Raw genomic sequence first — 13,100 nt, 5'->3', positions numbered from 1 at the left:
CTCCTGCAACAAAATACAGAGCAGAGGAATGTAACTTTATTTTTAAAAATTCAGAAACAAAGTTGTATGCAAATTCCCTCTTTATTTGCAAACACGAGCAGATTATTTAACTTTGTGTATGAAAAGAAGCTTTAAACATTTTCTTCAACTGCTGTTGATTCATTTCAATCATAACCAAAAACAATCAGCTTACAGGCTTTATTTAGTGTTACATGTTTACAGGGTTTTACCGAAGCTTCACTTACAAGGTGGGACATTTAATCTGAAACATAAATGTAGACGTACTAAACTAAGATACAGGCGAGTTCACTAAAAGACGACTTTGGTGCAGGACTCCAGAGACGTCCTCTCTATGGCTGACCGACGTGATAGTTTGAACAAAAGCACCAAGAGGACCGAGTTAAGGTGATAAAAAGCATCAATTGTGCTGATGACCTACACGGCTATATGCAGAGTGATGGGGCAGTGGTCGCTCCCCATCGCCTTGTTACGAATCTTGCTGTCGCACAGACCTGGCACCAAGGAGGAAGACAGCAAGAAATAGTCAAGCCTCCAGCCCACATTCTTTGAGCGGGCGTTCATCATGTAGGTCCAGAAGGTGTAGGCATTTGTTTGCTCGGGGTAGAGCTCGCGGAAGCTGTCGACGAAACCGGCCGCCAGCAGCTGGCTGAAGCCTTCACGCTCCTCTGGGGTGAAGCCAGCGTTTTTCTTGTTGCCCTTAGGGTTCTTCAGGTCGATCTCCTGGTGAGCAACGTTGAGGTCACCACACAGCACTAGAGGCTTCTGTATGTCAAGCTCGCTCAGGTATGCTCGGAAGTCCACGTCCCAGGTTTTGCGGTAATCTAAGCGAACAAGACCTCTGCTGGCATTTGGTACGTAGGCGGTCACAAGGTAGAAGTTGGGGAACTCTGCAGTGATGACCCGGCCTTCCTTGTCGTGTTCCTCTTTTCCTGGAAGATTATTAGGTTTTATTTTAACCAACGAACATATTTCAAGGATGGTTAAATTGTTTATAAATTGCCCCACAAAACAAATATATTAAAATTTGTATGAGAACATACAAATGTACCACTCACCAATGCCATAGGTCACTTTAAGGGGTTCAGTCTTGCACAGCATCGCTACACCACTGTAACCCTCTTTGTCATCAGAAGCAGCCCAATACTTATGGGGGTACTCTGGCATTGAGGTGATCTCAGCAGGGAGCGCTTTCTGTGCACACTTGGTCTCCTGAAGGCACAAAACATCTGGATCCTCCTCACGCACCCACTGAAAACAGCAAGTGTGACAATTAGCCTCAAGATTTCTTAAAACGAGTCTTCAGGTGGCTAAGCTATCATTTTTATTTCTGCAAACTTACATCCAGACCCTTCTTTTTCACCCATGCCCTCAGCCCATCCACATTCCATGAGGTGATCTTCATGTTGGCGCTGCGTCCATCTTTGCTGGTCATTTTGTCGGGAGGATCGTCGTACAATACCGGGGCCTCTGGTTCCTTGGCCTTCTTTGCTTTCTTAGCAGAACCTCCTAGATTAAAGAAAGTGGCATGTGAAATATGTAAACCATACAATATTTAACCATGCATTATTTTAAGTTGTCATACCAGAACCTGTGTCATTCTCTCCCTCTGCCGTTGCCTCCTCGGCTTGTTTGCCTCTCTTCATACTTGAAGTCGTTCTGACACCAAACACACCTCGCAGACAAACAACACGAACACACAATAGGATACCCCTGGAAAAGCAAAGGAATTTCATGGTTAAAACTAAAAATGCAACCAGAATAATGCAGGGAAATCTGGCTTTCATGTGTGGGTTATTAAAAAAAGCTAGATTTTTTTTCTTTCTGTTGTAGATTTAATTGCATGGAAGATAATTATTAAGTAAAAACAACTGTTTACTGTGTGTAAAAAGATTTGCTGCCTTTCCCGTTTTATATAATAATTTAGAGGGTAAATGTTTTGGAGTTTACACAAAACTGTTTCTACAGATTTAATCACGGCATCTCCTACCTATTTGCCTACTTGCAAGGAAAACATTGTGATCATATCTCTGAATACACGTGTTTGAAAATTGGGCCTGGCAACGATTAAATTATTTTTTCAGGCCGTACATTTTTTTTTTAATCAAAAAAGCAGCGGACACAACCTTAGTCTGGATGCAAGTCCTTGGTGTACCGTGCAATAAATTCAGACACTGACTCAATTTACTGTATGCACGTGGGGCACAAATAAAACAACAAATAAGCTGCTTATCGCTTGTTCCTCGTTGCACGACTTGAGCTGATAGCAAGCTGTGCTAACGTTAGCTTCGAGCCCATAACAAAGAACAGGAAGGCAGCAGCAGGAGGCCTGCAACCCCAATGAATAAATTGACAATTAGCTACCTAAACATCCCATTCGCTTATCGGATACATCAACAAATGCAAATTTGTTTAATAATGTTGTCGCTTCGGACACGTTTCAGGAAAAAGAGATGCAAATAATCTTACGTGCACTTTGACAACAGGATGCAAAGCCAAGGCAAGTGCTGCTTCCCAGTCACTCCCCCCCAAGCGCATTCACATGCTCGCACTGCACAAATAAGAGTTAACTCCGACCACGTGCTGTTTGTTCTTGGTGGTTGCCCTCACATGTGCCTGAAAATTACTAAGAAGTGCCACGTTATTCTTAAGTAAAGTGAAAAAACCTGAATATATACTGCTGTTTTTTCTAGTGCGTAGAAAAATACTACGCAGTTCCCCTTTGTCAAACTTTTGCTTAAACTAAAATTTTTATATTGAGGCATTTTTTTAAAGCTCTCTGTCTGGGTCCTTGGAGCTTAACATGGAGTTATTCAGCTGCAAAAGTTAGCCGAGACTACAACTGTAATGCTTTTAAATTTAATTTGCTATTAATTTGGATTAATTTGTTTTGCGTGAAAAAAGAGAAAAGGTTAGTAAACACATTTATCTTTAGAAGCAGTTTTGATAAGAACTATTTACGGCAAGGCAGAACTTTTATCCCCTGACAATTAGCATAGCCGCTAATTACACAGCTACACAATGGTATGTTTTGACTGGGTATTTTACATTTTTAATTAAGTGGTTAATTGTGTGTTTATGTGTAGGCTGTTATGGGAGTTTAAAATCAAAATAGTTTTAGCTCTTGAAACCTACTTATAACATGAAATTTATATTAGGAAAACAAAATGCATTAAATATTTTTAAAACATTTTGACTAAAAGTTAGCGATTGCTTTACTATTACAAAAATAAACAATATTTTAATATCTGATGAGAGTATACAGTTATACACTATGCTTGAGTCGTACCATAATACCATCAATCTGTAATCTGTATGGGTAAATCCTCAATGGCAGTGTTCTGGTTGACATCAAGTGTGGCTTTCTCCATTAAAGAAGGGTCACCTCTTGTTCTCAAAAGTCCACTTAACTAAGAGTTTTTGTAAAGGTAACTCACTGTAAGATGTGTCATAACTGAATTTCTCTACACCGTTGTGGTTTTTTAAAATTAACTTTCATGATTAATTATAGTGTACAACATTACAAAAAATAAATAAATAATTTGCAGTCATAGGTAATTCTACATGTCAACTGAGCAGCTTACAGTAAGAACAAGAAGATCTGAAGAAGACCACCCTATGAATGCACATACAACATTCAGAGACCTATCTGGTTGTCTATATTCCAACATAATCTCATAAATCTGTTTAAAATGGAGCCCATTTAAAATATTACATCATCCTATAATGCAAGAGACATCGTTTAAAAGGATATAACTGGGAGATATATTCAGTTAAGTAGAGATCCAAGATAATAAATATTAACTTATTGCAGTTTTGATTTTGAATATTTAGATATTCTATTAAGCTTTTTTCCACACTTTGCTGAAAGGGCGATGGAGAGATGAAGGAGTACTAAGTACTAAGTTTTCTTTGCAAGAGGATAATTTTTTAGTCATAAATACAGATTGTTTGTGTCTTTTCTGAAAACCTTTGTCAGCTGCCATGACTGTTGTAATTGGATTTGAAGGCAGTGCCAATAAAATTGGCATTGGCATAATCAAGGATGGCGAAGTGCTTTCCAACCCAAGGCGGACCTATATTACACCTCCTGGTCAAGGTAGGTTTCTTTAAAACACCCTCAAGACACTGGTCATAAGTCTAAATCTAAATAAATCTAAAGTACTTTTTTATGAGGCCGACAGCATGTTATTTAACACAACAGGGTTCATGCCAAGTGAGACGGCAAGACACCATCGTGCAGTCGTACTGACTGTCCTGAAGGAGGCGCTAGAGGAAGCAGGACTGACACCTGCAGATGTCGACTGTGTGGCGTACACCAAAGGTAACAGAAAACCTTTGGCGTATGTATATATGTACTTTTATGTACTTTTATGTTATGTATGTCTGTCTGCGGTATGTATGTAAACAGTTGGGCCCAGAAATATTTGGACAATAATACAGTTTTCATGATTTGGACTCTATATGCCACCACGTTGGATTTTAAATGAAACAACTGAGTTGTATTTGAAGTAATGCCTTTAAGGTTTAATTCAAGAGGTTGGACAGAAATATCCTATAAATCTTTTAGGAACCGTTTTTATGCATTTCAGGAGCTCGAAAGTAATTGTAAAAGTAACATTACTGTAAATAAAGTGTTTATTTATTAATACTTTGTTGAGAATCCTATGCAGACAAAGACTGCCCGTCTGTAACCATCAGTAACTTCTCCATACTTTAAAATCAATGTTATGAAGACTGAAGTTTTTTTTTTTTTTTTTGCTTTGTTTTTTTTCTTCTAAATAATTAAACTTTACCATGTCTCATTTTCCATCACAGGTCCGGGTATGGGTGCTCCCTTGGTAACGGTAGCTATTGTAGCCCGCACAGTCGCACAGCTCTGGGGGAAACCGCTGCTCGGAGTCAACCACTGCATCGGACACATAGAGATGGGCAGGCTCATCACCAAGGCAAACAACCCCACTGTGTTATATGTAAGCGGGGGCAACACACAGGTTGGTTTCAGTCTCTGAAGATGACAGTGAAGCGGTTTGGTCATGTTTATTAGCAGCGAATATAACACTGTTGTGTATGTCACACCGTGACCTCAGGTTATCGCGTACTCAGAGCAGCGGTACAGAATTTTTGGGGAGACCATTGACATTGCAGTTGGTAACTGTTTGGACAGGTTTGCCAGAGTAATTAAGGTTTGTGTTTTTGTAGTCATTAACTATTTCCCTTCTTTTTTTTCTTTTATATTTGGTAGCAGTAGATATATATTAATGCTTTTATGTGGAACTTTGTCTTCTCTCAGATTTCCAACGACCCCAGTCCTGGTTATAACATTGAACAGATGGCCAAAAAGTGAGTAGGATCATTAAGTTGTTTAACTGAATAGCTGGCACAGTGCTGATGTGTACTTAGTGTTTGTTTTGCTTTTATCCTTCTTAAAGTGTAACTACACACCCTACGTTTTGCGTAACTCCACCCACTGCTGAATTTAAAAAATTTCATGAAACTGCAAGGGACGGGGTGCAAGGTCTGGGGAGGGTCAGGGGACGGAGAGTGGATGGGTCAAGATACACAGCCGGAAATGATTGACAGGCAGCAGCTCAGCTCCCTAGCAAGATGGAAAGAGCGGTATTTGAGGTGGAAGACTTTCCCCCTCCTGAATCGCCTCAGCTACACATGAACAAGGTGGTTCTGAACCGCATCAGTCTGAGCCGTTAGCGCTGTGGTGCTACCTGTCAGCAGCTCAAGAAAGCTGTGGAGACTCGCGGCAGGTTGTGGCAGCTGCAGGAAGTGTTACTGTAAGTTGCCTCTGCTACGATTTGAGCTGCTGTCTGTCTCCAGATGAGGATCAGCAGGTAAAGAATAAAGTCCGGTTTTACCTTTACAAAAGCACAAATCTGTCCCATTGCAGGAATATTTCATCAGAAACTCTGTGAAAGAACAGAAGTCTGGAACTAGCAAATTTACACCAGATAAGTTCACATCCTGGTGGGTGTTGTTTTCAGTGTCTGCTAGGCAAGGACCCATCTGTTTGCATCTGGGGTTTTTAAAATTTTAAAATGATGTAGATAACCTCTATGTCACGAAAAACATAACCGGATTTTACCCTGTAGAGGGCAATATGAGACATTTTTTAACCACAAACTCCTGTTTTTTAAATAAACTGGAATAAAATACAAATTTTATCAACAGAATATGTAGTTTTCATCTCAATTAAGTAATACCGTGTTGTTGAAAGCTCAAAAAACACACATTTTTGGGTGCACTACCCCTTTAAATTTGCTTGTTCATGCTTTCAGAGGGAGTCAGTATGTAGAACTGCCGTATACTGTAAAAGGAATGGACGTGTCATTTTCTGGGATTTTATCATTTATTGAGGTAAGTTATGGTGTTAGTATGGAAGGGCTCATTATTTCAGGCAGAGACAGAAAACCAAAACACATGAAGGCTTCAGTTTGAAGTCTACTATGTTAATATTATTTTGGTTCATGATTCCACCATTTTTTTTTTTCTGTTTCATAGGAAGCTGCTAATAAAATGCTGAAGTCTGGTCAGTGTACACCAGAAGACCTGTGTTTCTCACTTCAGGTACTAAAACCAGGGAATTTAAGTTCCCTTGTTCTTCATTGTCCATTAAAATGTATGCAGTTCAGTTTCTATTTATAGGTTAATAATGCCTTATAACAGTGATGTTAACTCAGTGACATCCGTTCTAACTTCTTCTGACAGGAAACAGTGTTCTCCATGCTGGTGGAGATCACCGAGAGAGCCATGGCTCACTGTGGCTCACAGGAGGTCCTTATTGTTGGGGGCGTTGGCTGTAAGTACCACATAAATAAGCAGGAACAATATAACACAACTTTTATTAGATTTACAGAATTTGAAAAACCGGATACTTCAGGTTGAGTATAGATGGGGTATAGACAGTTGGTTGCACTCTATATGAATAGATGCCAGTGTATCCTACACCAGTTCATTTGAAGTGGTTGCGCTGACCTCAGGAACTTCTAACTGGACTAAACTAACTTGTACAAATGTAGTGGTTCTTGTGCTTGACTTGTGGAGGATGTGACCTCTCTTCTCCCCTGCAGGTAACCTCCGTCTGCAGCAGATGATGGGGGTGATGTGTGAAGAGAGAGGAGCCAAGTTGTTTGCCACAGATGAAAGGTCTAACACTCAGAACATTTTCATGCACTTTGAAAATGGTTTAAGAGTTTGTTTCACTTTCAAATCCATGAACAGTTGGCTAGAGGACCCTGGTCGAACACTTTAATAGCTCTCTGGTTCTCATAGTTAAGCTGTCATGTTTTCTCTTCATGACGTGACCTCTCTACACACTTGCTAAAGTAGTCTGGGATGTTGCATAACATACGACTCTATGCCACAGATTCTGCATAGACAATGGAGCAATGATTGCTCAAGCGGGCTGGGAGATGTTCCGTTCTGGTCAGGTGACTGAGCTGGAAGACTCGTGGATTACACAAAGGTAATATTACTTGTATATGTATGTGTATGTATATATATAAAATTTTGTTACCCATCCATGTTGATCATTGCTCCTTGTGTTGCAGGTACAGAACAGATGAAGTGGAGGTGACGTGGAGAGACTGAACGATAGATGTGGTTCTAAACATGCAAATCTTATTACACATGGAGTGCAGTACAGTTGGCCATAAAAAGGGACAGTTGAGCATTAACTCCTAAATGTTGCATGTAATAATCTGTGCTCTGTTATATAAAGCATTTTAGTTTAAATATATTTGAGATGAGACAAGTTTAACTATTCCATGTTTATTTCCCGTACCCTCAGCAAATACCACAATCTATATATCCAAAGCCTTGGGTGTTAATCATCTGTGCCACAAAGCTCCATTTGTGCTCAAAAGCAATAAAAACTTTTGCATTTTTTCCCCTTATCATGGGTATAAACTCTATTTTAATGTAATAGCTGCTTTGTAAATGTACAAGAAAGCTCCATTGTAATGTTGCCTTCATTTGGGATATGTTTTTTGTGGAATTTTTAAATTCAATTACTGAATAATATAATTTAACTTTTCCAAGCGAACTTCATTTTTAGAAAAGGAAATATGTCAGACTTAAAGTAAATAGAAGGCAGGACATGAATAGAAAATGTAAGCTATGGAAATCTTCAGATAAGAGAATTAAGATGGATCTTCAAGTTTATTCATTTTTATTAAGCAATACTGTCTTTACATTTCTTCTCCAGTGTAATTTTATATTCAATAAATCCTTTTCAAAATTCAATATACTGAACATGGTGACATCCCTTATGGATTTGTGAGTAAATTCACCCAATTAGGGACCAAATAAAAACAAAGAACGGACCACAGCATTAAGATCAGACATGGTAAAGGGTGAACTCTACTGTGCCTTAGACTACACCCTTCTGTAAACTGAGGACATAGATACAGAAGTCACCTGCATACATGAACAATAAAACTCAAGCAGGTACAAGACATTCTTCTGATTTAGAATCAATCGAGGGAAAATAAATCACTCTAGTGAGGGCTTCTCGCACACGGACTGGTCACATTTTTAAACAAAGTGCTTGATTGACCACTCGCTTTACAGAGGACAAAAAGTTTGATAAAACTGCAGCTTTGAAAGGGGAAAAAATTTAAATTAGACTCCTCAGAGCTTATATTAAAAAAAAAAAAAGAAAAAAAAAAAAACTCCACACATACAAGCTAAGATAATAATGAGGTCTCATGAATTAAGGCAGGCTTTCTGTAAGGCATTAAAATAGTCCATTGCTGTAAGATCTCAAAGGAGTTAGTCCAAAGTGTCTCAGTGTGGCTTTATGTGAAGACATCATCCTGAGTGCAGTGTGTAAAGAGGACTCAAATCTGTCCATTTTTCCATAAATTTTAATGTGTGTGTTGTGTATGCACTTTTGCTTTGGGTTTGTCACACTGCTAGGCAGGGTGCTCCTGGGCATCTTTGTACCACAGAACTCTTTTTGGATCTGGGAGAGAAAAAAAACAAAACAAAAAACAAACCCAAATTAAAAGAACTTCAAATCACACATCCAGTCTTACTGTTGAAGTGTTCTTCAAAGAATACAAAAATCACTGGTACATAAAGCACTAATAGCTACACAAATACTTGGATATGAATAACAGCAGCTTTAATTAATTAAAGCTACTTTCACACCATATCACTACTTTCATAGATAAAATGTTTGATATAAAAACACTACTTGCTGATAAGCTAGCTTGAGCTGACTCACCTTTCTTCTGTCTGGTACAGGTGATATTCCATTCTATAATTGGGTAAAAAAAAAAAAAAAAAAAAAATTAAACAGTTGAACTTACACTTGATTTTACACTTTAAAATCATTCAATACTCCTTGCAGCACTAACCTCTACTATGATAGTTGAAAGCCTCCACTAGATGGCGACAACTAAGCAGCAGCTCTCCGTTGCCCTTTTCCACCTCTGCACGTGCGACTGGGGTGATGGAGGTTGAAGCAGGAACTGGTGTTTCTTCAGGGAGTTGGACTGTCAGGACTTTTTCATGCTGTAGGTCTGCTGGGTGTGTAGCATCTGTGGGGAGGGCATCTATGGGAGGGCGAGGGCTGGAGCCCTCTGTGACTGGCCTCGCCTCACTGATAAAACTCAGACCCCACTGGTTTTGTAGCAGCACACCGATGGCAGGGCGGTCCTCCTCCAGGGCTCCGCTTGCTGCTCCCGCCTTCACCTTGGAAGCGTAACTAACGGCGGGCTGCAGCTTGGCTGGACTGTCCTGCACCGGGAATGCAGGTGGTGGCTTGAGCAATGACAGACTGTCCTCCACCCACCTGTCCTTTTGGTTAACTTTCTGTGGTCGCTCGCCGACTCTACCAACCCCTTTCTGACTCTCCCTTCGGAGACTGCGGCCTTTGTGATGCTGGCCTTTGCGTTCCTTTTCCCTGCGGAAGCTGAGGGTGTGTGTGGGGCTGATAAGGTCGCCCACAGGTAAAAGCTGACGGGGAGGCTGGTCACTTCCAGATATACAGCCTCCTCCACCACCTCCACAGTTGCCTGAACCAGGAGACAAGCGACGGTTACGAATATGGGGCTCTGAGTTGGTGGCTGACACAAGGACTGCTGGATCACACAGGCTATCTGACTGACACACAGTGTTGTTGGCTTCCCATGTACCTGAAAGAAAAGTGATGACAGTCAAATATATGCTGTATCAATATTCTGATATTTACATATGCAAGACATGCTACTAAATTCTAAGACCCATTACTCAACATTACTGCTTCAACCTTATATTAGTTATTTACCATGGCAACTTACTAAATACACCATATAAACCTAAACAGGCCTTCAGACAAAGATTTGTGTCTTGTCTTGCTCATAAAAGATCTTTGCACTTGACTGTTCACATAAAACATTGGGAGTGGATGACACATTTTCATGTGACTTTACTGGGGCAATTTATGTTTAAACTGAGCAACAGCTCCCTGTACTGGAGAGAACATGATGACCTGGTCCTGAATTAAGGGGAAGGATCAGCCTGATCCACAGTCAACAGGATCAATTAGCTGATTAACTCAATCACTGATTTAAAAAAAAAAATTAATGCCCAATTACCGAAATTATGGATCTGAAATGTGTGATGGCTTCTTGTTTTGCGTTTTATGAGTTGCCTTTTAACTCGTTACTGTCAGGACACAATTTAAAAACGAGAGCCTCACCTCTGACCACAAAATCTAATGTACAATATAATTTTTTTTTTTTAAAAAGCCTTTATTCACAATATACAGCCTTGGTGTACTTTATAATGTATTAACCAAAAACACTCCGAATAACTATCAATTTACACAACAACGTGAATCATGTTTTCCAATTTGCTGACTCATTGGAAAAGAATGCCTAAATATTTACGTGAATACCTAGTATTTTACATCAACCAATTCACAAAACACAGATTACAACCAGGCGTTAATAATTACTTTCAGAAGGATGTGAGGTGAAAATATTCGGCAGCACAATGGAGGGAACCTCCCAACACGCGTTTATTGAGGTTAGATTTAAGTGCATCACTCAGCATGGTTAGATAAGCCACAACCGGCCCCCACCAGCAAGCGGGCTCCTAAGCGCCACACAGCTTATCAATTCGGGGACCCTGTCTCACGAAGTATAGCAGAAACTTCGAGAAACTAGCCTACCAAATACTTTTATGTCAAACAGGAGAAACTTCTATATTTTAAGGCGGCCACGTTCTGGTTCATACGTTGCAGCTCTACCAGTAACGGCTACAAACAACCACCGGTGTTGGCAAAGTGTAATTAGCAGCGTCATTATGCCGAGAACTGTGGTTGAGGGTTGTCTTTATCGAAGGTGTGTGGTATTTAAAATCGACATTGCTTAAAGAATATCATCGTAATGGCTTCATTTTACAACACACAGAAAACAGCTAGCCGCCGCGCTAACCGAAGCCAAAGTTTCGTAACCCCCCCACCCTCCTCCCCATTCAAAGTGACGACCAGGCTGCTGTCGATACCGCTAGCACACTGGCTAACACCGTGGCAAATAATAGTCTCTATTAAATAAAAAAAACTTAGGCCACATGTGTCGAAGGATCGTACAAACTTACCTGTTTTGATATGCATGTCTTTTTTGCTTGACGTGTCGCTGAGCCTAAACCGTTGAGTAACTTTTGTTTACAGCGAAGAGATAACGACGTCTCAGTGGTTGAGCCCTATGTAGCCACCACCCGGAAGCTACACGGGAATGTGGGTGGGACAGGAAGTGCCCGCAAAGAAGAGGTCCGGCGGGAAACTTGGAGGGAATTTTGAAATGGCATGTGATGGCCACGTGATCCGCAAAGTCCGGACTCCGGACCCAGCCCAACTTATGATTTGAATTGAATCTTCGTAAATAAATAAATTGTATATAATGTAAAATAAAGTGTCCCTGGACGTTATTCACGGTGATTTAGTAATAACAATTTATGTTCACGTTTTTTCCGTCTCGCCCATAAAGCGGTGCGCCTCGACCGTCTGTATGGTGACAGCCAACCTGCCCTCTTGACTGTGAAACAGGCAGGTGGCCATAAGTAGAGTGCCTCTCTAGAGGCACTCTAGCCATAAGGAAAGGGCTGCTATAAATGGCAGGAACCAGTAGCCTATAGGGGTTTGTTTCTCGCTAGCAAGAAACTAAACGAAACCAGAGCCATGTCTCCCACTAGGCTTGCTACATTTGAACTGTTGTTTTTGACTTCATGTCTCTCATGTTTATGTTGACCGTTAAAAGTTTAATCAATAAATATGTTTTTGCACATTTTTCCAGACCTCTGGCCTTCAATGGAGAGTAGATATGGAACATTGAAAAATAAGTTTGAGAACCCCTGCTATAGTAACTAGTATAATATAGATTTACACCATTCAGCTCTAAATTATGAATAAAAATCTGTAAGGTTTTATAATAGTTGTAATAGAATATAACAACTATTCAATGAAACAAACAGGACACATCTGACATGAAGATGCAACAGTCATACTACAACAGAGTTGCCTGTTTTGTTGCACAATGTATGGCTTAATAGAAGATTAATATTAAATACTGACATTTAAAATAAATGTTGAAATATAATATTAGTAATATTCAGCAACAAAACTGTATCTACTTCTCAGCAACTGTTAACTTTGATTAGTGATTAACTGATGATTTTAAAGCTAGAATCAATTAACTTTAAGCTTTTCCTTAATAAACCTCATTCTCATTAGGGTAGCATAGAATTTGATACTTTTGTTTGTTTGTTTGTTTTTTTGGGTGTGTGTGAAACTGTAAAGTATATAGTTTAATGTACTGGCTACTCTAGATAGGCAGGCATATACAAACACACTATGCAACCATCTATTGATCAAATTAGAAAAGGAGCGAACTCTAATGTTACGCTTTCTGAACTATTAGTAAAAGTAATTAGAATTTCAAGTACATAACTAACCAAATGTACATTTCTTCTTCGCATTTTCAATTGCTGGTCTACCATATTTTTCTTTGTGGCACACTTTTAGTCTATCCTCCAGTCAATTCAGTTTAATATTGTTATTAATCAATTTTATTTAATCGAAG

General features: G+C 39.7%; 3 protein-coding genes across 5 annotated transcripts; 1 reads left to right on the top strand and 2 right to left on the bottom strand.

The window, feature by feature from the left end:
- Window positions 1-62: 62 nt before the first annotated feature.
- Window positions 63-2,608, bottom strand: apex1 (APEX nuclease (multifunctional DNA repair enzyme) 1). Of its 3 annotated transcripts, none has more exons than XM_041977086.1 (5): window positions 2,488-2,608; window positions 1,604-1,731; window positions 1,361-1,527; window positions 1,077-1,269; window positions 63-950 (listed from the first exon to the last, which is right to left on the bottom strand). In XM_041977086.1, the coding sequence occupies exons 2-5, from the start codon at window positions 1,662-1,664 to the stop codon at window positions 436-438; spliced, it is 936 nt and encodes a 311-aa protein (XP_041833020.1). In that variant the 5' UTR covers window positions 1,665-1,731; window positions 2,488-2,608; the 3' UTR covers window positions 63-435. The 3 variants fall into 3 exon arrangements, with proteins under 3 accessions (XP_041833020.1, XP_041833018.1, XP_041833019.1); XM_041977084.1 differs by lacking the exon at window positions 2,488-2,608 and adding an exon at window positions 2,383-2,405; XM_041977085.1 differs by lacking the exon at window positions 2,488-2,608 and adding an exon at window positions 2,383-2,405 and having other exon boundaries at window positions 1,361-1,524.
- Window positions 2,609-2,783: 175 nt separating this feature from the next.
- Window positions 2,784-8,519, top strand: LOC121634451 (O-sialoglycoprotein endopeptidase). Its single transcript, XM_041977087.1, has 12 exons — window positions 2,784-2,929; window positions 3,998-4,117; window positions 4,223-4,342; window positions 4,837-5,012; window positions 5,109-5,204; window positions 5,312-5,361; window positions 6,309-6,387; window positions 6,532-6,597; window positions 6,739-6,829; window positions 7,101-7,176; window positions 7,397-7,495; window positions 7,581-8,519. Exons 2-12 carry the CDS (start codon window positions 4,003-4,005, stop codon window positions 7,618-7,620), a joined length of 1,008 nt encoding a protein of 335 aa, XP_041833021.1. The 5' UTR covers window positions 2,784-2,929; window positions 3,998-4,002; the 3' UTR covers window positions 7,621-8,519.
- Window positions 8,184-11,792, bottom strand: si:ch211-214j24.10 (uncharacterized protein LOC558894 homolog). The gene is made up of 4 exons (XM_041977088.1): window positions 11,620-11,792; window positions 9,393-10,172; window positions 9,260-9,292; window positions 8,184-8,995 (listed from the first exon to the last, which is right to left on the bottom strand). The coding sequence occupies exons 1-4, from the start codon at window positions 11,633-11,635 to the stop codon at window positions 8,946-8,948; spliced, it is 879 nt and encodes a 292-aa protein (XP_041833022.1). The 5' UTR covers window positions 11,636-11,792; the 3' UTR covers window positions 8,184-8,945.
- Window positions 11,793-13,100: the final 1,308 nt, after the last annotated feature.

This window comes from Melanotaenia boesemani, chromosome 23 (genome assembly GCF_017639745.1).
Source record: "Melanotaenia boesemani isolate fMelBoe1 chromosome 23, fMelBoe1.pri, whole genome shotgun sequence".
Lineage (NCBI taxonomy): Eukaryota > Metazoa > Chordata > Actinopteri > Atheriniformes > Melanotaeniidae > Melanotaenia > Melanotaenia boesemani.
This window is presented reverse-complemented; position numbering and strand designations above follow the sequence as displayed.

What these genes read in the sequence shown, in the direction of transcription:
- apex1 (XM_041977084.1), bottom strand. An exon ending in AGAGAATGACACAGGTTCTG is followed by an intron (nt 1,528 to 1,603) that starts GTATGACAACTT and finishes TCTTTAATCTAG; the next exon opens with GAGGTTCTGCTAAGAAAGCA. An exon ending in TGAAAAAGAAGGGTCTGGAT is followed by an intron (nt 1,270 to 1,360) that starts GTAAGTTTGCAG and finishes TGCTGTTTTCAG; the next exon opens with TGGGTGCGTGAGGAGGATCC.
- LOC121634451 (XM_041977087.1), top strand. Translation starts at nt 4,003, where the DNA reads ATGACTGTTGTAATTGGATTTGAAGGCAGTGCCAATAAAATTGGCATT. An exon ending in TATTGTTGGGGGCGTTGGCT is followed by an intron (nt 6,830 to 7,100) that starts GTAAGTACCACA and finishes TCTCCCCTGCAG; the next exon opens with GTAACCTCCGTCTGCAGCAG. An exon ending in TTGTTTGCCACAGATGAAAG is followed by an intron (nt 7,177 to 7,396) that starts GTCTAACACTCA and finishes TCTATGCCACAG; the next exon opens with ATTCTGCATAGACAATGGAG.
- si:ch211-214j24.10 (XM_041977088.1), bottom strand. An exon ending in TTTCAACTATCATAGTAGAG is followed by an intron (nt 9,293 to 9,392) that starts GTTAGTGCTGCA and finishes ACCCAATTATAG; the next exon opens with AATGGAATATCACCTGTACC. An exon ending in CTGTACCAGACAGAAGAAAG is followed by an intron (nt 8,996 to 9,259) that starts GTGAGTCAGCTC and finishes TTTCTCTCCCAG; the next exon opens with ATCCAAAAAGAGTTCTGTGG.